Below are 26,013 nucleotides of genomic sequence, written 5' to 3' on the forward strand. Positions count from 1 at the left end.
GAATGTGTAGTGGGGATATAGTGAGTCTGATGCAGGGATAAAGATGATGTGGGATTAAAGAGCATCGCAGAGGACAGCCTGGAGTCCAGTGCCCAGAAGAACACCTAGAAAAACGTGGATAAAGGAGGTAGTAGTGCCGGAGGACTTGCTGGAAGAGGTGGCAGTGAGCTGAGTCTTGAAGGAATGAGTGAGAGGCATCCAGGTCTCTCGGATACCATGCTTTGGGCACCTAGGAACAGAAAATTAAAACCACCCCAAGTTTCCCCACCAAGTAATGCTATAACCACTATTTTGGTGTTTTCTTCCAGATGTGTGTGTGTGTGTGTGTGTGTGTGTCTGTGTGTGTCCCACAAGTTAAAACAAATTTTTTTTAGAGTCATCCTGTGTATATTAAGTTTTTAAAAATCTGATGTTTCCTGAGCGTGTTATTAACTATTAGTTAATCATTAACTCTTCATTAACTATTAACTATTTAATAGTTAATAACTATTAACTATTATCATTAACTATTCTTTGAAACATGATGTTGAAGGCCAGATAGTACTCTGTTCTATAAATATTTCCTAAGTACTTTGCTAGTCACCTGTTGTTCAACATTTTTGTTCTTTTCCAGTCTTTCAATAGTGTAAATCATTTTTTATCTCTCTGACTTAGGAAAAATTCCTACTCATTGACTTACTGTGTCAGAGTATGACTGTTTTAAGGACTTTGAATGCATTTGTCCAGATTGGCCGCCAGGAGTGTGACACAGGTGCTCCCACCAGCAGAGGGATTCCCTGACCCGTAGCCAACACTTGGTATCAAGTTGTTGGGTCATTCAGATCTGGTTTTCATTTCTTCTTTGACCCTTCCCCTTTTTACTTAGAAAGATCTTCCCCAACCCAGGATCGAATAAATGATCACCACCTTCATTTTTAAAAATAATCCTTTAATCAGTCTGGACCTTTGTTCTGTGGTGAAGATTGCTGGTGATTGTGTGATATTCTTTTCTATAAATTTATTTATTTATTCATTTTTGGCTACATTGTGTCTTCGTTGCTGCGCATGGGCTTTCTCTAGTTGCGGTGAGCGGGGGCTACTCTTTCTTGCAGTGCACGGGCCTCTCATTGCGGTGGCCTCTCCTGTTGTGGAGCACAGGCTCTAGGCACATGGGCTTCAGCAGTTGTGGCATGCAGGCTCAGTAGTTGTGACTCGCAGGCTCTAGAGTGCAGGCTCAGTAGTTGTGGCACACGGGCGCGGTTGCTCTGCGGCATGTGGGATCTTCCCGGACCAGGGCTCGAACCCGTGTCCCCTGCATTGGCAGACGGATTCTCAACCACTGTGCCACCAGGGAAGCCCGATTGTGTGATATTCTGCCCACCCACAGAGCAGTGCTGGAAAAGTGTAGACAGGTGGCTTCCAATTTCCTGTTTCCTCTAAGCTCTGGGTCTGTGATTTAGGGGTCCCTTGGTGAGAGAGCTTGAAAACATCTTCCCACCTTATTTCAGAGGCTGTCACTCTTTTAAGAAACAAATTTGCCCTGAACCCCCAGGGGGATTTCTCTTTCCTGCTTTATCTGCCTTAAGAATTGTCACTGATTGACAGTTGAGCCTGATTCTGGCATTGGGCCGATCTGAGTGGTGGGCAGTGTTAGAAGTTTTTATCATTGTGTTCTGAATTCACAGCATTTTATTGAAAGTGTGGAAGCGGTACCCTTGGCAGGTACTAGCCAGGTGCCCATGTGAACTGTCGGTTGGTAATTTGTAGCTTTACATTGAGATTTCGTGTCTGGAATAATCCCCCCTCTGTTACTCTGTTGCAAAATGTTTGATCTCCCAGGCAACTTTCTTGAAGTCCTCCCTCAGTCCTTCATCTGTCTCTTTGTTATTTCCATTGGCATTACATTAAATACGTGCATCAGCGAGAAATAATTTGGCATCTTAAGACAATAGCTTATTTTTCTGATCAAAAAGTTGTATATTCATCACAGAAGGTTTAGAAAATACAGAAAAGTGTTAAGAAGAAAATAAATATTACCTTTAATCTCACTACTTGGAGGAAAAAAGTGCCGCTAACATTTTTACTCTTTGTCTTTTCAGACATTTTCCTAGGTTAAGCACATTTTGACATGCATACAAACTTGAACTGGCATAATTACAATATTTAATCTTCCAATTCAGGGGAACAGAGTATGTCACTCCACATTCTGTGAACACAAAGACCCAGTTGGATTAGTTTATCAATTCTCCTATTAATCTGTTTCTGATTAATTTGTTTCTACTTTTATCTTTATCAGTTCTTTCATCCTGCCTTTTGTATATTTCTTTGGTTTCTTCTTAGTTTCTTGAGTAGAATTCTTTGTTCATTTAAGTTTATCCTTTCTTGGTTGATAGTATAAGTATTTAAAGCTATGAATTTGCCCCTTATTATAGCTTTGGCTAAATGAAGACAGTAAAGTCTAGAATTTTCTAGGATAAATGGAATCTATTTTGGAGAGAAAGAAAAAGCATTTTTTAATATATATGCTTTAAATCAAGCTGTTTATTATATTATTTGTATATTCCATATCTTTATTAATTGCTTGCTGATTAGAATGATCACATACTTGACAGTAGGATGAAAAAGGTCCTAGCTAGTATTTTGACATGAGTTGGAGGTAAAAGGTGTGAGGCATGATGTCACAGATTGAGATCTTAGGTCTGTGATTTTGTGCTTGTACACAGAGAAGTTGTAACTTCTAATCTTTATGCCCTTTTCTGTTACGTAGGAAAGTAAAACCCAGATCTCCTAGCCTAATAGCTTATTGTAGCCCCACCGAAGCATATCAACTGACCCACCAGCAACCGTGAATTTAGATGGTAAGACGTAGGGATTCTTGCCCAAAGGAAACCAGAGCACTTTTAGCACAAAACTCTAATGAGGATATAAATGCTGGACCAGCTAGAACGCTTGGGTCCTCCTGACTCAGCTGATGGTTAATTTGGTGACCATGGGCCCCTTCCAAGTGTACAGTAGAAGCGTGATGGTAGAGGGATCCTGGCCTTGTTCCTGATTTAAAGGGAGTGCTTTCAGCATTTCATCATGAAGGATGTCCATGGTAGGCATTGGCTATATACCTTTTATTGAATTATGCAAGTATTTTGCGAAGAATTAGTGTTTTAACTTCATTGCTTGTTTTTAAAAAAAGGATGGGGATTGTATTTTTCTATATTTGCTGTAGACCTTAGACATCTGTAAGATCTATGCAGTAGATCTTGTACATCTACTAAAATCTTATAGTTTTTATATAATCATAATGAGTTTTCTCCTTTAATGTGTGAATGAGGTAGATTAGGGTAACAGACTTTCTAAGGCAGTCTGATGTTAAGCCACTTTTGCATTCCTGGGTAAATTCTAAGTCTCCAGTTCTCAACTGCTTCACTGGACACTTTGCATAGAACTTTCAAACGTAACCTCCTTAAGCAGATGCCAGGGTGGCTGTCCTCTTTGTCACCAAGCAGACTGCGTGGTGCTGAACAGCTCTTGCCCTTGAGCCCTGCATCCGTCCACCTATTCTTGGCAGAAGGTGAATATTACGAGAAAAGAACAAAATAACCTATTTACAGAGAGGAAAGGCAATGCCAAACCATCCTGTGACCTTTTAGATTTAGTAAATCTGGAGAAGTCTCCAGTTTAGATAAGTTACTTAAGTGACTCAGATACTGTTAGAAGAGCCTCGGAAAGGCCTTAAAAAGTACTTTTTTCTGGTACGGGGCGAGGGGGTGGGGTGCCTGTGTGTGTCAGTTCCTCAGACAGGGAGTGGACAGTTGGCGGGTGTGTTTGTTAATGGTGTGAATGTTTTGTAGGCTTTCTCTCCCTCTCATTTCTTTGTCTTCAGCTAATGTCTTCATTCTTTGAGCTTCTGTGACACCCATTATATGACTTTGCTGCCAGCTTTCTGTGTGAGTATGTAACCTACCTCTGCACAGCTTTGAGGGAGGGGCTGATTTCCACAGAATCCTGAGGTCTCGGCCTCCTGCGATCGCACACGTGCCTGCCCCAGCCAGCCAGGTGCGTGGAGTTGGACCACATCATTGTTTCCAGACTATAATGCAACCCAGGTTGACATTTTTTTGACTTTCAAGTTTTCATTCATTTGGGATCTTGATGTCAAGCTAGAGAATTTATAAGGCTTGGAACCTAGACGTTTTCAGAGAAAACACTGATGTTTTTCCCCTCCTGAGGTTGAAAGCTTATAGGTGGTATCCTTTGAAATTCAGTTCTTTCTGCAAAAACTCAGGTGTTTTGTCCCGAGGAGTAAGGGGATCGTAAAGAAACACTTGCTGTGAATGGTCGGGGAAAACTGGAGGTGACATGATGATCGTGCGACCAGCATTGGTCACCAAGGCAGAATAATTAGGGTAGCTACTGGCCAGAAACGGCAAAAGCAGAATTCGAGAGGACGGCGTGGCCAACTGGATGATCCTGTCTCCGTGACTGAGAATAGGACCCTGCCAGGACTGGAGGGACCTGGACCCTGCCTTAAATAGCAGGTGATCCGTGAGGATACCCAGGTGACGCTTTGGACCGTGAGAAACAGACCCCTGGTGTCGGTGCCAGAGCCGGCAGATGCGCACTGCACTCCGTAACCCAGAGCCTGGGGTCCAGGCGGGGTAACGTCACGGCTCCAGGCAGGCGGCTCCGTGACCCTCTCAGCCCTTCTGCCTGGGGTGCAGGTGAGCGCGACCTCTTCAGCGTCTGGTCTCCACGGTCCCTGCAGGCAGGAGGCTCTCAGTCCCGTGGGAAGAACTTTCCCTGGGAGCCCCTCAGCAGCCCTCCCTTTATACCTGGTCAGAACTGGGTCACACACCCTCCCTTGGTCACCTTCCCTGAAATCACAGGATCACAGCCTGATTCCTGAATAAATGGGCGTTCTAAGTAAGAAAAGAAGGGGGAGTGGCCCCTGGGTAGGTGAGCCGTTGCCACAGCCAGCAGGACTCCGCGTGGTCACTTCCCCACCCGTCTGCTTGTCTGCTTCCCCCTCCAGCCTCGGCCCCTTCACTGCCCTCCCCCCACCCCCATCCCTGCCAGGCGCAGTTCTCGCCCTCAGGTGTGGCTGCCCCGTTCCTCCCCCTGCAGGTCCTGTCTTAAGCTTTAGGTCTCAACTGCAGCGTCCCTTCTTTAGGGAGACCCTCAGCTCTGGGGGGCTGTGGGCTTGTGGACCGAGATGATCATGTCCCGAATGAGATGGGGCCTCTTGCCCGCCCCGGGCACCTCGGTGGTGCTGAGTTGGGCCTGAGCGCCATTCTCTTCTTTAACTTGACCACAGAGCTGGTCTCTGAAGCCTCTGGCCACCCCAGCGCTCACCTCCCCGGTGAGATCTTGGGAAACACCTCGGGGAGCATCACAGCCCTGGCTTCGGAAGGTCTCCTCGAGGGTTCCCCGGTGAAATACAGATTTTTTACCCTCTTCCTTGAGTTTTCCGTCGCCATTTTTCTTTTTCCAGAACAAAAGTGCAGACTGAGTTAGCCTGTCTATTCCCTGTCCCGTGCAGAGTAGCACTGTAAAAAAATAGTGCAAACGTAGGCCAGAGTGAATGAGACCCGGCTCCCCATCAGCGGTGTCTGCTCAGAACAGGGCCAAGAGTCAGCAGAAGGAGTTTTGGAATAACCAAGTTCGATGTAAAACAAACACAACAAAATAACACACGCTCATGGTACAGTTACTCAAGCCGTCATACTATGTACAGTCGTGACATGTCACTTCTTCCATGTATTAAGCCCCCAGTAAATGCTTGTTGAGTGAGTGAGTAAATGAATGAAGGAATGAATGTCAGAGAAACTCGCAACAGAATTAGGAGAGCGAGGCTGCTAGAATTTTATATCAGTATGTTAAAAAATAAAAGTTTGTCGTATTTTAATAACAGCTTCCGTTTTAGTAGGCACTCTTAGGGCCTTTAGGTCATTTAATCTCACTTAATCGTCGTAGTTTTAGGCTGTAGGTACTGTCATTATCTATTTTTTTTTCCGTTGAGGAAACTGAGGCAGAGAATGATGAAGTTACGAGGCTTAATTAATTAACTGATGAAGGCCAGGATTCAAAGTCGGGTCTGACCCCCGAGCTCTTATTCTTCATCCCTGACTTACGCTGCTTCCTGGTTACGTGACAGTAAAGAGGAGAGAGAGAGAACCATCGAAAGCAGACCTTAAGGGCTCAAATACAGAGCAGTCTTACGGGGGCCAAAGCCCTTTGGTTTGAAGAAAGCAACCGGTTGGGTCTCGATGAACCAGGAAACATTTTCTTACGTGTAAACACAGTAGAGAAGTTCTCAGCGAAAAGCTGAGTCATCAAGACACGTCCTCCTGTTTGATTTATAACCTGAATCTTGAGGGGAGTCAGGGTTACCCAGGTGTGTCGGTGGGGCGGGGACAGCGGGAATGCCGCAGGAAGAGAACAGCAAGTTCTCGGCCACCGATCAAGGAAGTGGTTTGCAGTCGCTGAGTGCACGGTGGCCACCTGCGGTGGGCCTGGAGGAGACCCAGTCGAGAGCTTTGAACTGTACCCTCAAGCCAGTGGGAGCCTCTGAAGAATTTTGTTTTTAATGCCAGCTTTATGGAGATACAATTCATATAAAGTGTACAAGTCTGTGGGGTTTAGCGTATTCTCAGAGTTGTGCAGCCGTCGCCACCATCACTTTTAGAGCATATTTATCACCTTGTACCTGGGAGCAGTCACCTCCTCGGTATCCCCTCCCCCGCAGCCCCTGGCAACCACGGCTGCTCTATTTTCTGTCCCTGTAGATTTGTCTGATCTGGACATTTCATCTAAATGGAGTTGAAGTCTGTGGCCTTTTGCTTCTGGCTTCTTTCCCTTGACATAACGTTTTCGAGGTTCATCCGCATCGTACCGTGAGCCGGAACTTCATTCCTGCTTAGAGCTGAGTGATTTGTTTATCCCTTCGTCAGTTGATGGACAGGCGGGTCGTTTGGGGGTGTGTGCAGGAGAGAGGAGGGGTTCAGTTCATTGCAGATCTCTGGCTGTGTCACTGACGGCGTGGTTGTGCTGCTTACTGTAAGGTGGGGTGTCATGGAACACGGAGCGGGTTTGAGGAGGGACGGCTGTCGGACGTGGGAGTAGTGGAGCCAGAAGGGACGTCCAGGCCGGCAAAGCCCGGCTGCTCTCGGCACCCGCCGACCTAGCCACGGGCAGATGCTGAGGCCGGACGGGGATGCCCCCGAGTCCAGGAGGCCCCTCCGTTCTCGTGCGCGAGGACCCCTGGCCCCTCCGGTATCCGAGACACAGGAAGAACACGAGTAGGAGAACACCCTGCACTTACCTCTGCTGGGGTTCGCAAAGCGTCTCAGTGGCGTCAGGGGGGGACACATCCTTGCAGATAGGGTGGGTAGGATTCTAAACTTGCCGTCACCACCCTCTGCCCGTGTAGATGACCCTCCCCCGCCGTGGTCAGATCACATGGTGGTGAAACCATGCCAACAGCTTGTCCACTCCCCTGGGAGAGAATCTAGGGGTGTGTGTGGTGCCCCCCGTGGCCAGCCAGGAATGCTCTGTAATATCTGGGGGGACGGGGGGGCGCCCCCAGGGCCCCCAGCACCGAAGCCCTCCTCTCCCGAGCACCCCACTGGAGCCCCTCCCCGAACCTGCCCTCTGTGGGGAGAGCCACCGCCTTCCGGGGTGCGTGCCCCCATGGCTAATCCACTGGGGGTGAAGGCGTGGAGAAAGGCCTGGCCCTTGGCCCTTGCTTCAGCGTGGGGCAGCCCTGGAGGGCGTCCTGGGGCAGAGCTGCCCTGGGAGGAGCTGAGCCTCTGCTGTGACCGCTCCACCGCTGCCCCCCTCTGCCGCCGGCCCTGCCCCCGCCCCTGCAGGTGTGGGTCTCCACAGTGCTCCCGGGTGAGTTCCTTGTGCACAGCCCAGAGATCTCAGGGTCAGTTTCCCTGGGAACAGGCCTCTGACAATAGCGGGTCCTCAGTGTCAGTGTCTGACAGGCCAGAGGGAAGGTGGTGAGCCTTGCTGAGATCCCAGCCCCGTCCGTCTGGCTCAGGCTGAGCCCCGCAAGACAGTCCCTCTTGAGTGGTCTCTGCTGCCACCTGCCTTTGCTGGTTGTCAGAGCAGCAGGGACGGCTTTAAGCGCCACCTTTCCTGGGCTCCCAGGGAATTCATCTGACATATTTGTGGTGCAGTTCTGCACGGCCCATTTCTAGAGAAAAGTTGGCTTCTGAAGAGGAGAGGTGCTTGGAACACGTGAGTGATTTCTCACTTTAAAGGGAAGCGTTGGACAGAAACCACGTCACCGGGTGTGTGAGTGCCGAGTGCAGTTCTTGGACTAGAGGAGCTGGGCTCAGGGGAACTGGCTGGGTGCGGGGGCAGCTGGAACCCGACAGTTGTCAGGGGCAGGCTGCTGGTCTGAGCGGCTGAACAGACTGTTCTTTTCAAATGATTGAATTTTTCTCTCCATTAGTTTACTCTGTGAGAGGAATATAACAGTACCTCCCTGTTACTACCCAGCCCCTGGGGGAAGAGTTGTGAAGCTACTTAGGGTTTTTCTTTTTCTTCTTCTTTTAAATAAAAGAGCTTTCCAGAATACATGGCTAAACTTGAGAGAATTATCCCAAAATCAAGAAGGAAGAGCGATGTGTGTAATTTGGAAGAGTGCACTCACTGGCGTATGGGTTGGCTGGCCTCAGCTGTGCTCGGCACACATCACAGGGGCCCCTCCCCGCCGCTGAGCTTACACTGGTGCCTGTGCTCATGACCCCAACATGGAGGACGTAACGGGAGGCCAGAGCCGCTGAGAGGCCGGCAGCCTCTGCTGCACGCAGAGACCCTCCTCAGGCCCTCGGCCTTGCCTCACCTGGTCACATCCTCCCATTTTAGTCCCAGCCAAGTAATGGGCGTGTTTCTAGACCCCAGGGGAGCAGCCCTCAGCCTGAGGGTTCCATGATGTGGAGCCCGGTCACGCTGCAGAAGAAAAGCCAGGTCTGACTCGGGATGCAAGACTCACAGGTGCCCTCCGTGGCTGATTTTTTTTTTTTTTTTGCGGTACGCGGGCCCCTCTCACTGTTGTGGCCTCTCCTGTTGCAGAGCACATGCTCCGTTCACGCAGGCTCAGCGGCCATGGCTCACGGGCCCAGCCGCTCCGCGGCACGTGGGATCTTCCCGGACCGGGGCACGAACCCGCGTCCGGTGCATCGGCAGGCGGACTCTCAACCACTGCGCCACCAGGGAAGCCCTGTGGCTGCTTTTTAAAGGCTGCCAGACGTCAGCCTTCTAGTAGCCAAGGTGTAGTGGTTCTTTCTCTTTAGGAGTTGCCTTCTGTTTATTAAAGTAGCTATCATAGAACGTAAGACTTCTGGCCTTTTCCATGTGTTGTAATTTTCTTGGACCTGTATTATCATTTAGTGTGCATACACGAAGACAGAGAGAAATAATAGTTTCCTTCGCATGCCTGCCATGTGCCAGGCACTGTGATAAACTCGTGAAGTGCACTGTTTCATTTAATTGTTCAGATGAGGAAACTGAGGCAGGGAGCTGGAAGGATACAGGGCTTGGTCTGACAGAACTGGGATTTAAACTCTGCAGTCCGGCTCCGGGCCTGCAGCCTCCGCCCCTTGGATGTCACACAGCAGCCTTCAGGCTCCTGACCCCCCTGCAGCAATGGGCATGGCCCTCCAGAGCCACCCTTTCTCACCATCACTCTCCCCCTTACCTTGCCCACACCGGCGCTCGCTCTCTCTCTCTTTCTCTCCCTCCCTCTCTCTCTCTCTCTCCCTCTCTCTCTCCCTCTCTCTCTCTCCCTCTCTCTCTCTCTCTCTCTCTCCCTCTCCCTCTCTCTCTCTCTCTCTCTCTCTCTCCCTCTCCCTCTCTCCCTCTCTCTCTCCCCCTCTCTCCCTCTCCCTCTCTCCTTCTCTCTCTCTCCCTCTCTCCCTCTCTCCCTCTCTCTCTCGCGCGCTCTCTCTCTCTCTCTCTCTCTCTCTCTCTCTCTCTCTCTCTCTCTCTCTCTCTCGCGCTCTCGCTCTCAGTCTCTCTCTCGCTCTCTTCCTCTCTCTCTCTCTCTGTCTCTCTGCTCCTCCCTTCTTCCCTTCCTTCCTTAGTTATCCTTTGTCACAACCTCCCAGTTGAAAGCCAGTGCAATACTGCCCTCCAGTGTTTGTTTATCCATTCATCAGCTACTCGTTAGATGCCTCCTGTGGGCCTGGCGGTGTTGGCACCAGGGATAGATACACCGGGGAAGACCGCAGATGGGCTCTGTCCCCACAGAGCTTACGGCCTACACGTTTTGTACATTAAATGCAATTGGAAAAAATTGTATCATATATGGAGACCCCCTCTCCCAAATCTAGTAAGAAATGTGTTAGGTATCAAGCTTATGTTACCAAATATATAGTTATTTAATAACAGAGAACTACAGAAACAGGGTATAGTTCATAATAATAAAATGATTAGTGTATTCAGACAATAGAACACAATGCAGCATCTAAAGTAGTGACTTAGGGAATCCCCTGGCGGTCCAGTGGTTAGCACTTGGCGCTTTCATGGCCGAGGGGCCCGGGTTCAATCCCTGGTTGGGGAACTAAGATCCCACAAGCCTTGTGGCATGGCCAAAAAAAAAGAATAAAGCTTCCCTTAAAAAAAAAAAAAAAAGAGTACTGACCAGAGCAATGTGTATCATCATGAATACATCTCAAAAACCTAGTTGAAAACAAGTTACAGAAGTGTAATCAGCATAGCATATAACAGGACACAGTATAATACCGGACAAGAGCATCTTACCGTAGGATACAACGCAGTATAATACGGTGCGCTGCAGAAGCTTCATACAGTGTAATATCATTTGTGTAAAACTTTAAAGACATCCAGAACAATACTGTGTATTATCTTGGGCACGTCCACATATAGTAAACCTGAAAAACCATTCGAGGAAAAACCACATGCCAATTTTTGGACACTCTCTGGTGTGGGAAGGAAGGTTGAGGCTTTAACAAACGTTAAAGATTTCGCAGACGTGGCAACATTTAACCATGGATTCATCTGTTTTGGTGCCTGGTTACCGTCACCTTTGGTGCTTTTCTGTGTGTTGAGAACATTCACTGATTAAACTTGAACAGGTGAAATGGGCGTGTTGTGCGTTTCTCCCTGTCTGGCGTGTGCACATTTCTGGCATTGCTGTCACATGGATGTTCCTCTAAAGAAACACTGTAGCTACAGAGGTTTGGGGTGTGTGTGGGGGGGTGCCAGCCTCCTGGGGCCCCAGCAGGGGGCGCGGCAGCATAGCGGACGCGAGGCGGCTGGGCAGCACCGCGGAAGGGGCAGGAAGGAAGGGTATTTAATAAGCACATGCAGCTTTCTGTAGGCTGTAGGAAGGGGCCCAGAATCCCCCCGTTTGGGCCCTTGACATCCACCACGTTCCTCTGCACGTCTGCTGCCTTGGCTGTTTCCAAGGCTCAGGATACAGAGACGGTGCCGGACACACGTGCCCAGAGCTTCCTTTGCCATTGCATCGATGGGTCTGACGCTGACATGCGGGCAGCTTTTTCCTGTCCAGGTGAGCAGGGAACCTTCCTTTTCTTCCAGGTGGAAAAGGATTATTCTTACTTGAAGGAGATATGCGATCATCAGGCAGAACAGCTGAGCAGAACCAGCCTGAAGCTGCAGGAGAAAGCGTCGGAGAGTGACGCGGAGATTAAAGACATGAAGGAGACCATCTTCGAGCTGGAGGACCAGGTGGAGCAGCATCGAGCCGTCAAGTTACACAACAAGCAGCTCATCAGTGAGCTGGAGAGTAAGTGGAACCAAGCCCCGGGCCGCGTGGGTCAGGAGGGAGGGGAGCATGCTGGTGAGAGGTCTTCCCCTTGCGTGTGCTGTGGTCTCCCGGGAAGAACGGCAGTTAAAAGAGACAGAATCGTCAGTCTCCTCGCCTGAGCTGCAAAGCAGGTGATACAGAAGAAAGACTGTGGATCGTGGGCGGACAGTGTGTGGAGTTAGGAGCACCGCGTGTGAGCCGCTGCTGACCACACGGCAGGTGCCAACAGGTGTTGCCATTGGGCTCTGATGGATAGAAGGGTAGGGAGCAGGGGGTCAGACCGATTCGGACGGCGTGTGCTCTTGGCCTCAGAAGAAGACAGTTCCAGCATGGGCCCCATGGATAGTTGGTATCAAGTGACTTACAGATGTTACCCCCTTCTTACTCAGGAGGCACCACTGTATGCCTTACCTGTGAACCGGTTGCTTGTTTTGAATAGGGAGGGATGTTTGTCAGAGATTAAACACTGCCTGCCTTGTCCAAATAAGCCTTATCAAACGATCGCATCGAATGCTTTCCCTTCGCAACAAAAGACTAGCGTGCAGAGCTTTTAGTGGTACGGCCTTGCTGGCAGTAGCATGCTGGTTGCCTGAAAAGTCCCCCAGTGGGCACAGCCCATCCTGATTATCTGAGGAGCCCTTATTTTCGAATTCACCTGCTCGCCCAGACTGACTTGTAACCCCCAAAACCAGTACTCACAGCGCTCCCACTGCCGCCGGCGCCCATGCAGAGCAGCGGAAAGCTTGACCCTCCCGATGTGCAAAACGTCGGGACCAGAGGCCCACGGGAAGGTGACCCGTCTTTGCCGCGGGAGCTGATCCCGTGCGCCTGGCGACTGTACGTACCTGCCTCGACCGTGGCACCTGGCCGCGTAGTCTGTGCCTCGCTCCGGTGGTCAGCGTCACGGCTACTTCGTGTGCAATGTGGGGGTGACGACAGGACACTCAGCATCACTGTCACCCAGGCTCTTCTCAGAGGTCACACCTGAGAGTACAGCAGAACACCTGACGCCGGACCGGACAAGTACAGGGCCAAACAGGAGGAGACCTGTTTCGTTTGCATTTTGTTTGTTTTTGCTTCAGTGATTTATTGTTGTCGAGAATTCGGTCATACTGTCCCCAAATCCTAAAACGTCAGCACAGACACACCAAGAAAGCAGCATGTAATTACTATCCGGAGCACATGTCAGGCCCACTCCCTCTGGTTACGTCATAATGTGTCCAAGACTGAAAAGAACAGTGACAGACCTGCATCTTTTGAGAAGCCGTTAACGTCTGTTGGGGACATTAGGGTGTTGATAGGTGTCTTTTCACCAGGATACGCGGGGACACGAAAATCCATCTTGAAATGAACCGCTCCTCCCCCTTAAGACCCTTCAGAGGAATGGATAGAAAGATAAAAAGAAGTTACGGAGCGCTGTCCTTTTCTGCACCGTTGACCCCAAACACAAATCCTCAGGCCCCACGTGTGAACCTGAACTGCTGGGGTAGAACCTGACCATGTGTGGGTTTTTTGAAGCTTTTCTGGTAGTTTCGGTTCATGTCCTTAATAGACAAGGACGGCTTTGGAGGGACCGTGAGGACCCACTGGAGAACTGACACTACGTGTAACGGACGCGATCAGATTTAAACTGAACGACTCTTGACAGCAACGTGGAGAGAACTTGAGAGAGAGAGGGACTGAGGATTTTTTTTTTTAAGTTTCTAATTCAATTTTATTTTATTTTTTTATTGAAGTAGAGTTGATGTAGAATATTGTATAAGTTACGGGTGTATAAGGCAGTGATTCAGAATTTTTGAAGTGTCAGTCCATTTATAGTTATTCTAAAATATTGGCTGTATTTCCTGTGTTGTAAAGTATATCCTTGGAGCTGATTTTATACCTAATAGTTTGTACCTCTTAATCCCCAGCCCCTATATTGCCCCCACTTTCCTCTCCCCACTGGTAACTGCTAGTTTGTTCTCTATGTCTGCGAGTCTGCGAGTCTGCTTCTTTTTTGTTGTATTTACTGGTTTGTTGTATTCTTTTTTTTTTTTTTTTCCTGCGGTACACAGGCCTCTCACTGCTGTGGCCTCTCCCGTTGCGGAGCACAGGCTCCGGACGCGCAGGCTCAGCGGCCATGGCTCACGGGCCCAGCCGCTCCGCGGCATGTGGGATCCTCCCGGACCGGGGCACGAACCCGCGTCCCCTGCATCGGCAGGCGGACTCTCAACCACTGCGCCACCAGGGAAGCCCTGGTTTGTTGTATACTTTTAGATTCCACGTATAAGTGAGATCATAGAGTATTTGTTTTTCTCATTCTGACGTATTTCACTGAGCATAACACCCTCCAAGTAAGATGTTCTTTACTAAGGAAAGGAAGTCCAGTCCCCAGTGGAGCTGTTAACGTACACCCGCCAGACCCTTGTCACCCTGGGGGATTCTGAGTCTGTGCAGAGTCTGGGGCTTGAACATCTGCTCTTTTGGAAAGCTTCCCAAGTGATTCAGAGTTTTAACTGCAGTTAAGTCCCATGGCTGTAGAAACTGACCTAAAAGTCACGACGGTAATAACCAGCCATATCCGCTGTTACGCTAAAGCCCTCCCTCCACCTCACGGTGATGAAGGACGTTCAGGCTGCCGCGTTCACTTCCAGGGAGGCCAAGAGTAAGTGTGTGAGTGTGAGCCGCTGTTTGCCCTCTTCCCGGAGCTCTGTGAGGCTGTGCCCTAACCTCACGCCGCCGCTTTCCCGAATCATCCCCCCCTCTCTCGGAGGAGCCCCCGCCTCTGGCTCCCGTGCTCAGGACGCTGAGATAGGGCCCCGGCAGGCAGAAGGGGTGGACTTCAAAGCCTCTTGCAGGATCTGGGTCTGCTCTGTTTCCGAGCTTAGCTTCTCCCCAGGGTCTTGAGACTTTTCCAACTCCGTCTGCCTGTTCATTTCCAGGCAACGTGATGAAACTGGAGGAACAGAAGTCGGACCTGGAGAGGCAGCTGAAGACGCTGACAAAGCAGATAAAGGTGAGGCGCAGTCACGCAGGGATGGGACGCCGCCATCATTTTACTGGAGGGGTCCCCGGGAACATGGGTGTGGACGCCGTTGAGAGGTGCCCTGACGACTCCCTGGCCCGCTGCGTATAGCAGGTTTGCGGGGCCCGGGTCCTGGAACCATGAACGGTGTGGCCGGGAGGGAAGTTCAGGCGGCCTTGATTTCAGGACGGGCACTCCGACACCTGAGGCGGCAGCCCCGCCTGCGCCTTTTCCCGGTGGCGGCGAGGCTGCTACAGCCAGCCTTGCTCGGGGACCCGCCCGGGGCCCCGCAGCCCCTGCCTGGGGGCCGGTCTGACGCGGGCGCGGACTGCGGCTCTTCCAGGACGAGACGGAGGAGTGGCGGCGCTTCCAGGCTGACCTGCAGACAGCGGTGGTGGTGGCCAACGACATCAAGTGCGAGGCCCAGCAGGAGCTGCGTGCTGTCAAGCGGAGGCTGCTGGAGGAGGAGGAGAAGAACGCCCGGCTGCAGAAGGCCCTGGGGGACGCGCGGGCCCGCGGCAGGTGGGTCATGCCGCACGCACCCTGGGCCGGGCCCACCTGCCCTCCTGGCCAGGGCCGACGGCATCCACGCACGTGATGCTGGGTGTCTGTCCTGAGCCCTCCCCTCCCTCCAGGGCCCTCTGCCCCCATCCCCGGCCAGGGAATAACTAACCCACGTCCAGGGAATAACTAACCCACGGCCAGGGAATAACTAACCCACGGCCAGGGAATAACTAGCCCATGGCCAAGGAATAGCTAACCCCACGGCTAAGGAATAACTAACCCCACGGCCAGGGAATAACTAACCCCGGCCAGAGAATAAGTAACCCCGGCCAGGGAATAACTAACCCCACGCCAGGGAATTACTAACCCCACGGCCAGGGAATAACTAACCCCACTCCAGGGAATTACTAACCCCACGGCCAGGGAATTACTAACCCCACGGCCAGGGAATAACTAACCCCGGCCAGAGAGTAAGTAACCCCGGCCAGAGAATAACTAACCCTCGGCCAGGGAATAACTAGCCCATGGCCAAGGAATAACTAACCCCATGGCCAGGGAATAACTAACCCCCAGCCAGGGAATAACTAACCCCACGCCAGGGAATTACTAACCCCACGGCCAGGGAATTACTAACCCCACGGCCAGGGAATAACTAACCCCACGGCCAGGGAATAACTAACTCCACGGCCAGGGAATAACTAACCCACGGCCAGGGAATAACTAACCCACGGCCAGGGAATAACTAACTCCATGGCCAGGGAATAACGAACCCCACGGCCAGGGAATAACTAACTCCACGGCCAGGGTATAACGAACCCCACGGCCAGGGCATAACTAGCTCCATGGTAGAAATATTCCACCCAACACCGTCACCACCATTCCCGCTGGTGAGAAAGCTCGTCACTCGAGGGGACAAAGTTTTAGCCCAGTCCCCTCTGGGTTTGGAGGAGAGGATGCCCTTACATCTCATTGTTGGTCTGGGCAACTCGTGTCGGTCACCCTCACCCAATGGGAGAAACTGACCGCTTCCTGGGGCCTGGCCACCAGGTGGAGGCCTCACCGTCCTGGCCCAGGACCTGCTTCTGTATTAGCAGCCCCCGTGGGCTCCCTGCAGAAGACCTTGAAATAAGCCACTTTATTAGAAAGGGTAAGCGTGGAGAACATATGTCTGGCTGATACGTGATTCCCTTATGCTCTCGAGGGGATCGTTACAGTCCGTTACCCAAGCAGGCCCTTCTTAACAGCGAGCTTTCAGAATAAGCTGTTCCGAAAGTGAGCCCAGAGTTGGTTATTGCTTAAAATTTAAATGGTTTACAAACAAGACTATCTACAGTATTTTAGGCTTCAGCTAATGCAGTGCTGTCTCTTTCCCCATCAGGAATAGATGTCCTTGATGTTGAGATTCTTGGTTATTAGAAGTTATTTTGAATTTTTGGATGTCTCTCAACATAAGATGTAGTAGAATTTAAAAATCAGATTTATTACATTCTGGGTGCAGATTTGTACAGTTTGCCCTTTTTACCTGTTTTCCAGGGTTGACAGGGGCTGGATCCTGAGCCTCTGGGTCTGATATAGTATCATGAACTTCACAGCAGTGGAAGGAGTAGATTTCTGCTCAGAATTCTCTTTTGATTCTCTTACCAAACTTGCTTCAATCAATCTGGCGGCCCTTTGTTTATAAAAATCAAGATCGTAGTTTTATAGTCACACCTATACCCTCTGGCCACCAAAAGCACGTGAATTTTAAGGGAGAAGCGGAATAGGACAACTAGATTTCATAGTGTTCTCTATTGAAGTGATTGTGAGGTCGTTCTGGTTTGCTTTGGTGTCTGCTTTTGTGTATTTGTCCATGTGTCTTGCTTTTCTATTGTGTGTCTTTGGAAGAGGAACCACGTCATAACCTGCATTGCTTCATATATACGTGAATTTACAGATAAATGATAAAAGACAAGCCTTGCGTTTAAGAGGTGGCCCTAAATAAGTTATTGTATGGGATGCTGCATTTATTACTTAGATTCTAAGATACAGGTCAGATTATACAACTTGAACCCTGATATGATAGGAAATCTGCCTGCGTCTTGACAGTTTAGGGCCCCATGTGCTACATCCAACGTTTTCAAACTTAGGGTCACTTTTTTTTTCAAACACAGTATGTTTCTCTTTTGATTTTCCAGTGATTTGCAAACCTACCTCCTAATTCCAGCAGTTTAATCCCTTATCACAAAATGTTTCAAAATTCGAGAACTGACAGCAGTTCAGAGCATGGCGTGCTGCTGAAACCCTGCAGGCGTCCGTGGGTTTCTTGGCTGTCACTGCCCTTCAGATGATTGCCAGAGTGGTTTCTTGTCTGATTTTGCGCTGCCCCGGCTAGCTGCCCTTCTAAAGCATTGGCTGTTGGAAAGTTACTCGCAGATGGCTCCACCTCTTCCTGAACCTACCACGTTGAGCCAGACTTGCAGCCAGCTGACACCCTCCGAGGCCCCAGAGCTGCAGAGGGTTTCCATCTTGGCTGCCTGGGTTCTTGACTTTGACAGTCTTCTGACGAGAACTCAGAAGTCCTTCCCGGTTCAGCCACAGCCAAAGAGCTTGCAGAAAATTCTCTGATGGGGTCCTCCAAGTACAATCAAGAGAAAGTAAGAGCATCAGAAAAGCGACTTGATTGTGACCCTGGATGGACTGATTCACATTCTCATCAACTGGCATTCAAGGGATCACAGGCCAGTAGGCAGGCAGGTGGGGTGCCTGGGTGTGAAGGCAAGTTAGCGTTTATTCCCAAGAATTTAATAGTTAAAGTGGAACATTACTTAACGTAGTTTTAGATGATTCTAAAGCTTAGCTCATTAGCCATCTTAAATCCTGTGATGTTTTCAGAGGTATTTTTATTTTGGAGTCAGAATAACTGATGTTAAGGTACATGGGAAAATGAGGCTCTGGTCTCATCTTTGCCACCAACTAGCAAGGTTTTCTTCCCAGACCGAGCTCCTTCCTCTCTTAAATGAGAAGGTAAGGGCTTCCCTGGTGGCGCAGTGGTTAAGAATCCGCCTGCCAATGCAGGGGACATGGGTTTGAGCCCTGGTATGGGAAGATCCCACAGGCCACGGAGCAACTAAGCCCGTGCACCACAACTACTGAGCCTGTGTTCTAGAGCCCGTGAGCCACAACTACTGAGCCCATGTGCCACAACTACTGAAGCTCACACGCGTAGAGCCCGTGCTCCGCAACAAGAGAAGCCACCGCAGTGAGAAGCCCGCGCACCGCAACGAAGAGTAGCCCCCACTCGCCGCAACTAGAGGAAGCCCGCGCACAGCAACGAAGACCCAAAGCAGCCAATAAATAAATAAATAAATAAATAAATTTTTTTTAAAAAATGAGAAGGTTAAGAGTAGGTCGGATTTTAAGACTCCCCCTAAGCTCTGTTCTGAGACTGGTTGGTCAGGGAGCCTTTCTCTGATGGGGGAGTCAGGGACACATGTGCCCCCAGTACCACGTTCCCAGCTCAAGCCTTGGTTCTCCCTTACACAGTGGCATCTCCGTCTTGTAGCTGGGCCATGGACCTCCTCTTTCTCTTCCAGAAATTTGAACAAACCTGTGTAGTTTTTGTGGACCTGAAAATGATCTGTTTTGCCAGACACAGAAATTATTGGATGGAAGGATAATGAATAACTTTTTCAACTCTGGCTGTGTCTTGTTTTGAACCATTAAGAGAAATACAAGGAAATTAAAACTTTCGCCAAAGTCAAAACATCAGAACTTTTTCCTGAAAAGTTGAGTCCTTGGGCTTCAGAGAACACACGTGCAGCTCAACTTAATGCCTTGCTGGGCCACATGCAGCCTTTCTAACAGAAGACACTGTCGGTGACATGTACATGACATGGGCCTCTCAAACAGTAGCAGGGAGAGACCTTTGTGTGCCTCCTGTTACTCTGACACGGTGTGGACCATTGTTTTCAGGGTGACATTCGATTTTTGCTGTATGTATCGTACGACACCAATAAGCAGCCTCTTAAAGAGTTAAACACACTGAACGTCTGTGCCTAAGTAACTGTATCAGTTTCTGAAATAGAACGTCGAAGGTTCCCAGTGTGTTTAGCTTGTACCACTGGTTCTCTTGTTGTCACCTCTGAACTGAGCAGCATGGCGGCCGGTCACTGCCAGACTCTCTGGAATTGGCTTTTAACTCTGTGTGTGCACACGTGCATTCTGCCCTGACGTCAGTTGTGTGCCTGTGCGCCCTGTGTGTCGTTCTTACAGCTGTAATGTGTCACAGCCGCTCGCTGGGTGTCTGGAGCTGTCACTGGAAAGGGAAAGTAGGAAGTTGGAGGCATAGCTTCTTGGGTCACTGAGATGACTTGTCCAGCTCGCTCCCTGCGGATGCTTCGATACAGCATCTCGGGCCCTCCAGTTAGGGGGCCAGTTCTCGTGGGGATTCCTGAGCAGTTTTCGAGTGAACCTCACATGCGAAGCTCCAACTGTTGGGGGCCTCTGGCATTTTATTTGCCCCTCGAAGTAGAAACCGGTCCTCTGGTATCCCAACAGGCATAATCCTTTCACTCTCATATGACTTATGTTTTATAGCTTCAGTTTGCATCTGTGGCGTTAGAGCTGTAGCCTCTGATTCTAAAGAGCTACGTCTCCTTCTCTGCTCCCAGGCCCCTGTCTTTACAGATTTGCTTTGAAAAGTGGGCGTGAGCTTCCCGGAAGCCTTTAGAATGTGTATACTGAAATAGTAAAAGAAATCTTTTTTTTTTTTGGCCTTAACTGTAGGACAGTAGAGGGAAGCACGAGCCATTCTGTCAATCACAGGGACCTGATTTGGTTGGTCTTGGACATCTCTGCCGACACCCTTGTCTGTTGGTGACGGTCTAGTGGGAGGAGCCCGACACTTTGAAGTTTTAGCATTTTCTCTGTCTGAAGACCTTTGACTTCCAAAAGAGATGGGGACAGTCGAAATTCAGACGTGCTGCTCTGAGCTTTTCCCCGTGGACAGCGCCAGCTGTTAGTCCTTGTGTGTGTAGACTAAGGTCGTGTTGCGTTAAGTAACACCTTTACCAGCCTTTGCCTCCCGTTTCTATTTTCCAGCTCCATGGTATCTGTCAGCTATAGCAGAGCAGGTGGTGGAAGAGAGGCCGCCCAGCCCTTGCCATGATGGGAAACCACAGCCATTTCTTTGTGAAAGGGGGAATGTGTAGAGGAGAAATAACCTTTTGATAAAGAACCAAACGGTCTCCTTAGAACAGCCACTGTTGCCCAGTCATTGTCATCAAGTCTCTTTACCTTTTTTTTTTGTTTTCTTTTTGCATTTTGGAGTCAACTCTGCACAAAGATGATCCTTCCCTCTTTTTTTTTTTTTTTTCTTTATTCTTCACAGAAGATTCAGCAGTCTTTTGTTTGGAGCATGAAATAAAGTTGTTCTGCAAAACAAAGTCTGTCGTGAAAAAATTTTTGAGATGCAGCCAGAGTGCTGAGCGAGGGCCGTGGCGTTGCACGTGCAGAGTGAACACAGCCCAGGCTGTGCTTTACTTTTTTGGAGTTTACTTTTATGTATCCTTTTGAATACAGTGTCTGATAAGCTTGGAATTAACACTGTTTTAGGTGAAACAGGAAACCATCTGCATGATGTCTCATTCTGAAGAAGTTAGAAAGTTCTGCTTCCTCTGTGTCCAGTCTTGATTTCACCTTTTCCAGCTGGGGTCTGACTTCCTTAAGCTTGTCTGAAACAAGCCACCACCATGTTTTGGGCTGATTTCCAAAATCTCTTTGGGGTTCAATATGCATCGATGTTTGCTTGATCATGAAGGATGTAGTTGAATCAGATAAGCTTCTGTGGGGACGATGCTAATTGGAATTGAACTGAGAACTAACGAACAACGACAAAAGCCTCGTGAATAAAACTCACCCTGGAAATCTAAAGACTTTTTCAATCCGGAAGCATATAACTCAGAGGGATCCAAGGTTCAAAGTGTGACTTGAAACTCTTGGAAGTACGTACGTTTGTTAAGATCTGGGTCCAGTTCAGCAACCTCCCTCAGGCAGAACTCATTGCAGCTCTCATGTGAAGAACTTCTAGGCCATTAGCTACGTCATCAGGAAGGTGAGACAAGATGGGATCCACGGAAAATCAGGAACAGGAAAGCCCTTTAACTGAGGACAACATTGTGAGTGTCAAACAAGAGAGCACAGAGTCACTAGAAAAATTCGACTTGGTGACAGAAAGAGGAGAGGTCGACGTCCTCTCTGTAAAAATAGTTCTGACACTCGCTGGAGTTATCCTAGTGGGACAGGAATTTATATACTGGGAGATCTTTACCTCGGACTGAGAATCGTTAGGATGATATAAAACTCACTTGCCGGGTGTTTTCAAATACAAACAAGAAAAAGGCAATCTCAGCTTCAAATGCACAGCTGTCTCTGCCCCACATATTTTGATCTTTCTCTGGGGACTGTCGAGTATTTTTATATGTAAGCGTTTATGAAGTGCTAAATAAACATGTCGTTATTTCGAAGAGTCTTTTGCCTGATTTTTAATCACTGGCCACGTTTCTGCAGGGCCTTCCGGTCACTTTGTTCTCAATTTTCCAGGGTGTGTAGTTTCAGAACTTTAAAGCCATGTCAGATGACTGGAATTGAGGCAGAAGCAAATGGTATTTTAAATGCAAGTTGTAGATAGGAGGTTGATTTTTAAGTACAAATGTTATTTTTTAAAAAATGATTTCATTATTGAAAATGAGGGCAAGGAGCAAATATAATAATTTTGCATAAATGAATTTTTAATTAAAGATTCTGGAGTATTGGAAAGTACAGGACATGGTATTTGAAGTCTAGAACTGTCTTGTTGAAATTTAAAAACAAATAGTAGATTGTTTGGTGATTTACTGTATTGGATTTCCTCTTAATTATGAAGTAATATTAGGTGAACCGGTAATAAAATGGAGGTGTTAAAGAAAAATATTCATCCTTCTCCCCCTTGAGTAGCGTCCTGGAAGGTAATCAGTATTCTTCATCTGTTTTACACACATACTCTCTCGGACATTTGGTCTGCTTTCTTTATTTAGCCTGATGTGAGGAGTGGGTCTTCTTCCAGATGGACAGCCATTCACGCCAGCACTGTTTATTATATTACCACACCATCCTTTGCCCGCAGAACTGAAATCCCACCTTGACATCGTTCATTTCATCCGTTTTCAGAGAGACTTTCCCAGGATGCCCTTGTTCTTTTTTCTCTGGAGCTGATTCTGCTTTAAACTGTCTTCATGGGATTCTTAGATTGCTAATGTAATTTTTGACACTCGGCCTTTCATCTTAAAGTGTCATCCTTCATATACTTTCTTGAATTTTATTGTATTCTGAAGGCAGATGCTTCTAAGTGTCTAAATCTGTTTCCTGTTCCGTATTTACAAATGTCTGTTCTCCTTTGAGTGCGGTGATCCTTTTCAGTTTATGCTGTGAGATCTATTCATAGATCAGGGCCTGTTTTTTCCCATCACTTATTCTTGCTTCAGTGGATAAAAGTGTATCAGGGCCTGTCACTCGCCCAGGATCAGTGTCTGGATTCTGCTTTGATCTGTGCTCACTCTGCCTGACTGCTCTAGAAATCTTCTCATATCTTAAACTTGAAGGAAGCCTCTTTAACGTAAATTTCTGTGGCACGTCGCAGACACAGACAGGGCGAGGAGGAGCGCAGAGGAAGAGGTGCCCGTGGGGGAACTTCACCCGTGTCCGGTTTCTTCTCTGTTTGGTGGAGGCAGCATGGAGGAGCCGGTTTTGGGGGGTCTGTTTTGCTTGGCCGTTGTCCATTTCAGGCGTGTCCTGTGGCCTTTCCCAATCTGCCCCTTTTTACTACTGTCCTTTGTGCCGGGAATCAACCACCCTGGCCTCCTTGGACGGGCGTGTCTTTCTTTGTGTCACTGATCCTTTGCAGGAGGGGTGCTCTGCCTGTCCCCCAGGTGTTGCTTCCAGCCCTGGCCGCCCTCCAGGACCCGGGGCCTCAGTGGGGTTTCCCACATCTTCAATCTCTTTGCAAGGGAATCGGGGTAAACCGGTAGTAATCTTCTTGTCACTTTCCCCCACTTATTCTCTGCGTCGCAGAAATTCTTCAAAGTCTGAGGCACGGACGTGCTATCTTTCTGTAGTTTCTGGTGCCGATGCAGGATTTTTACGATGTATTCCTGTGTTTCTTGCTGTTGGGATTTGGAGGGTAAGAGGCTGTGTTCAAAATGCTGTCTTACGCTGTTTGTTTTTATTGTCATAGACATACTTACACAGAGATTCCGAGGACCCTGACACCTGAGACAGAATGCTTAACTGATTTCTGTCTCGCTGTGGACCTGCAGACTTCTTTTAGGTTTGTGTTGTACATAATAAGAAGAAACACTTTGGGAAGGTTTCCTTCCACGTCAGGATACAGAACGAGCAAAGGCACGGAGGACAGAAGAGGAAGAGAGCATCAGGCGGCCGGGCTTTGGTCCGGAAGCCAGTGGGTGGAGGGGAGTCACGGGCCGTCGGTCTGTGCGGCCCCAGGAAGGGCCTGGGTGGCTCCATTCCGTTGTTCAGGAAAGAGCTGTCCTGAGCGCGAGATTGACGTGCCCCGTCTTCTTTACAAAAACTAGTCTCCCGGTGGTGGAGGCAGCAGTGGTGTAATGCGACGTTTCCCAAACATAGTTAACCCTTGAATACCTTAAAGCTAATTGCAAGCAATAACTCGCACGTCCTTGGATCAAAACCAGCAGCAATGCCGAGCTGTGCCCTGTGTGATGACCTAAGAGCTGTAGAAAACCGACACTATTTGAAGATTCTGTTCTGTAACCAGACAAGGGAAGCCGTGCGTTAGAGGCATTAGACAACATTTAATAAGTAAGGGGTAAGTACAGACATAGGCGCGTGTACATGTTTACATACCAATGAGAGGTACAGAAGGTAGGCAGCAGTCAGCGAGCAGGGGACGTGGTCCACGGGCAGGACACGCCCCCATCTCCTGTGTTGGTGCCTCGGGTGACCTCACATACAACTGACTGTCTGTCGTTCTCAGAGATGGGTTGCCACCTGCTAAGATCAGATTACCCCATAAAAATACAAGCAAGGAAAGAAATATTGGTAGCATTTTTCTTTTTTTTTTTCTTTTTTTTTTTTTTTAAGGGAACTTTTATTTATTTATTTTTGGCTGCGTTGGGTCTTTATTGTTGCTCAGGCTTTCTTTAGTCGCGGTGAGCGAGGGCTACTCTTCTTTTTTTTTTTAGAGTGATATCTTCCTACGCAACTATTTTATTTATTTATTTTTTTAGATGTTGGGGGTAGGAGTTTATTAATTAATTAATTTATTTTTGCTGTGTTGCGTCTTCGTTTCTGTGCGAGGGCTTTCTCTAGTTGTGGCAAGCGGGGGCCACTCTTCATCGCGGTGCGCGGGTCTCTCACTGTCGTGGCCTCTCTTGTTGCGGAGCACAGGCTCCAGATGCGCAGGCTCAGTAGTTGTGGCTCACGGGCCTAGTTGCTCCGTGGCATGTGGGATCCTCCCAGACCAGGGCTCGAACCCGTGTCCCCTGCATTAACAGGCAGATTCTCAACCACTGCGCCACCAGGGAAGCCCCGGTAGCATTTTTCTTAAATATACATTAAACAAATTTGGAGAAGAAGTCCCATCAGCATTATTACCTTTTTTTTTTAAGAGCCCTTTGTGCCTCTCCCAGGACACCCACGTGTCATAGAAAAACCTGAGTAAGGCGTATCAAACAGCTGGGTTTTCACCCCAGATTCACCACATACCAGCCTTATGACCTTCATCAAGTGTTTCATCTAAAATGAAGGATTGTAACTTATGGAGTTTTTGTGGAAAAGTATATTAGATAATGTTTTTAAGACCCATGGTACTGGCCGTGGAGTTACATATCAGACACAGATTTTTTTGTGGAAGTTATTCATTGTCACCAGAGTTGTACATGCTGGGAGCCGACGGGAAACATGCCTCGTTTCTGTGGTTGGTTAAACGTGGTCGCTAAACGACGCAGCTGTCTGACCTGCACCTGAGAAGCAGACTGCGCAAAGCGCAAGAAGAGCAGCTGCTTTTGTGTGCAGTTGTATTACAGCACCGTGCAAGCTGCCGTTCTGGGCGATTCACGGGATTTCCAAGGCTCCGTAGGCTACACGTGTGATTTTTACTTTACAGATAAACCCAAGAGCCTCTCGTGTGTCTTAGGAGGCCGTGGCTGACCGTGAACAGTGTTTAACCCGCAGTGGGCCCTTGGAGTGTTTCCTTTACTTAGTGAATTGGTTAGTGTACACCTGGTTGTATGCTTGAGTATTTCTTAGTATTCTTTATAGAATACAGGGTCTTTATTCTTCCGCAGAACAGAGGGAATGTCGTACTCGGTGTATCGCTGGGGTTGTTGCTGGTCGATCCCAACAGTCTGAAGCCAGGAGGTGTCCCTGCTCACGGTTACAGCACTGATGGGACCAACAGTGTCCTATGCGTCTTCTCCCTACACACACACACACACACACCCCTATGTGTCTTCTCCCTAGACACACACACACACACACACACACACACACACCCCTATGCGTCTTCTCCCTACACACACACACACACACACACACACACACCCCTATGCTTCTCCCTAGACACACACACACACACACACACACACACCTATGCTTCTTCTCCCTAGACACACACACACACACACACACACACACACACACACACACACACACACACACATCGCTGTTATGTAACATG

At 48.8% G+C, this 26,013-nt stretch overlaps 1 protein-coding gene across 10 annotated transcripts in view; it reads left to right on the forward strand.

Annotated features, from left to right (window-relative positions):
- The window catches only part of SPECC1 (sperm antigen with calponin homology and coiled-coil domains 1), a 247,898-nt gene that overhangs the window by 154,873 nt on the left and 67,012 nt on the right, over positions 1-26,013 (forward strand). For all 10 annotated transcript variants that reach the window (XM_079903737.1, XM_079903742.1, XM_079903741.1 and 7 more), the window contains 3 exons: positions 11,548-11,755; positions 14,698-14,771; positions 15,124-15,302. In XM_079903737.1, coding sequence (XP_079759863.1) covers positions 11,548-11,755; positions 14,698-14,771; positions 15,124-15,302 — 461 coding nt within the window. The remainder of the gene's footprint in view (positions 1-11,547; positions 11,756-14,697; positions 14,772-15,123; positions 15,303-26,013) is intronic.

This window comes from Stenella coeruleoalba (genome assembly GCF_951394435.1).
Source record: "Stenella coeruleoalba genome assembly, chromosome: 19".
Classification (NCBI taxonomy): Eukaryota; Metazoa; Chordata; class Mammalia; order Artiodactyla; family Delphinidae; genus Stenella; species Stenella coeruleoalba.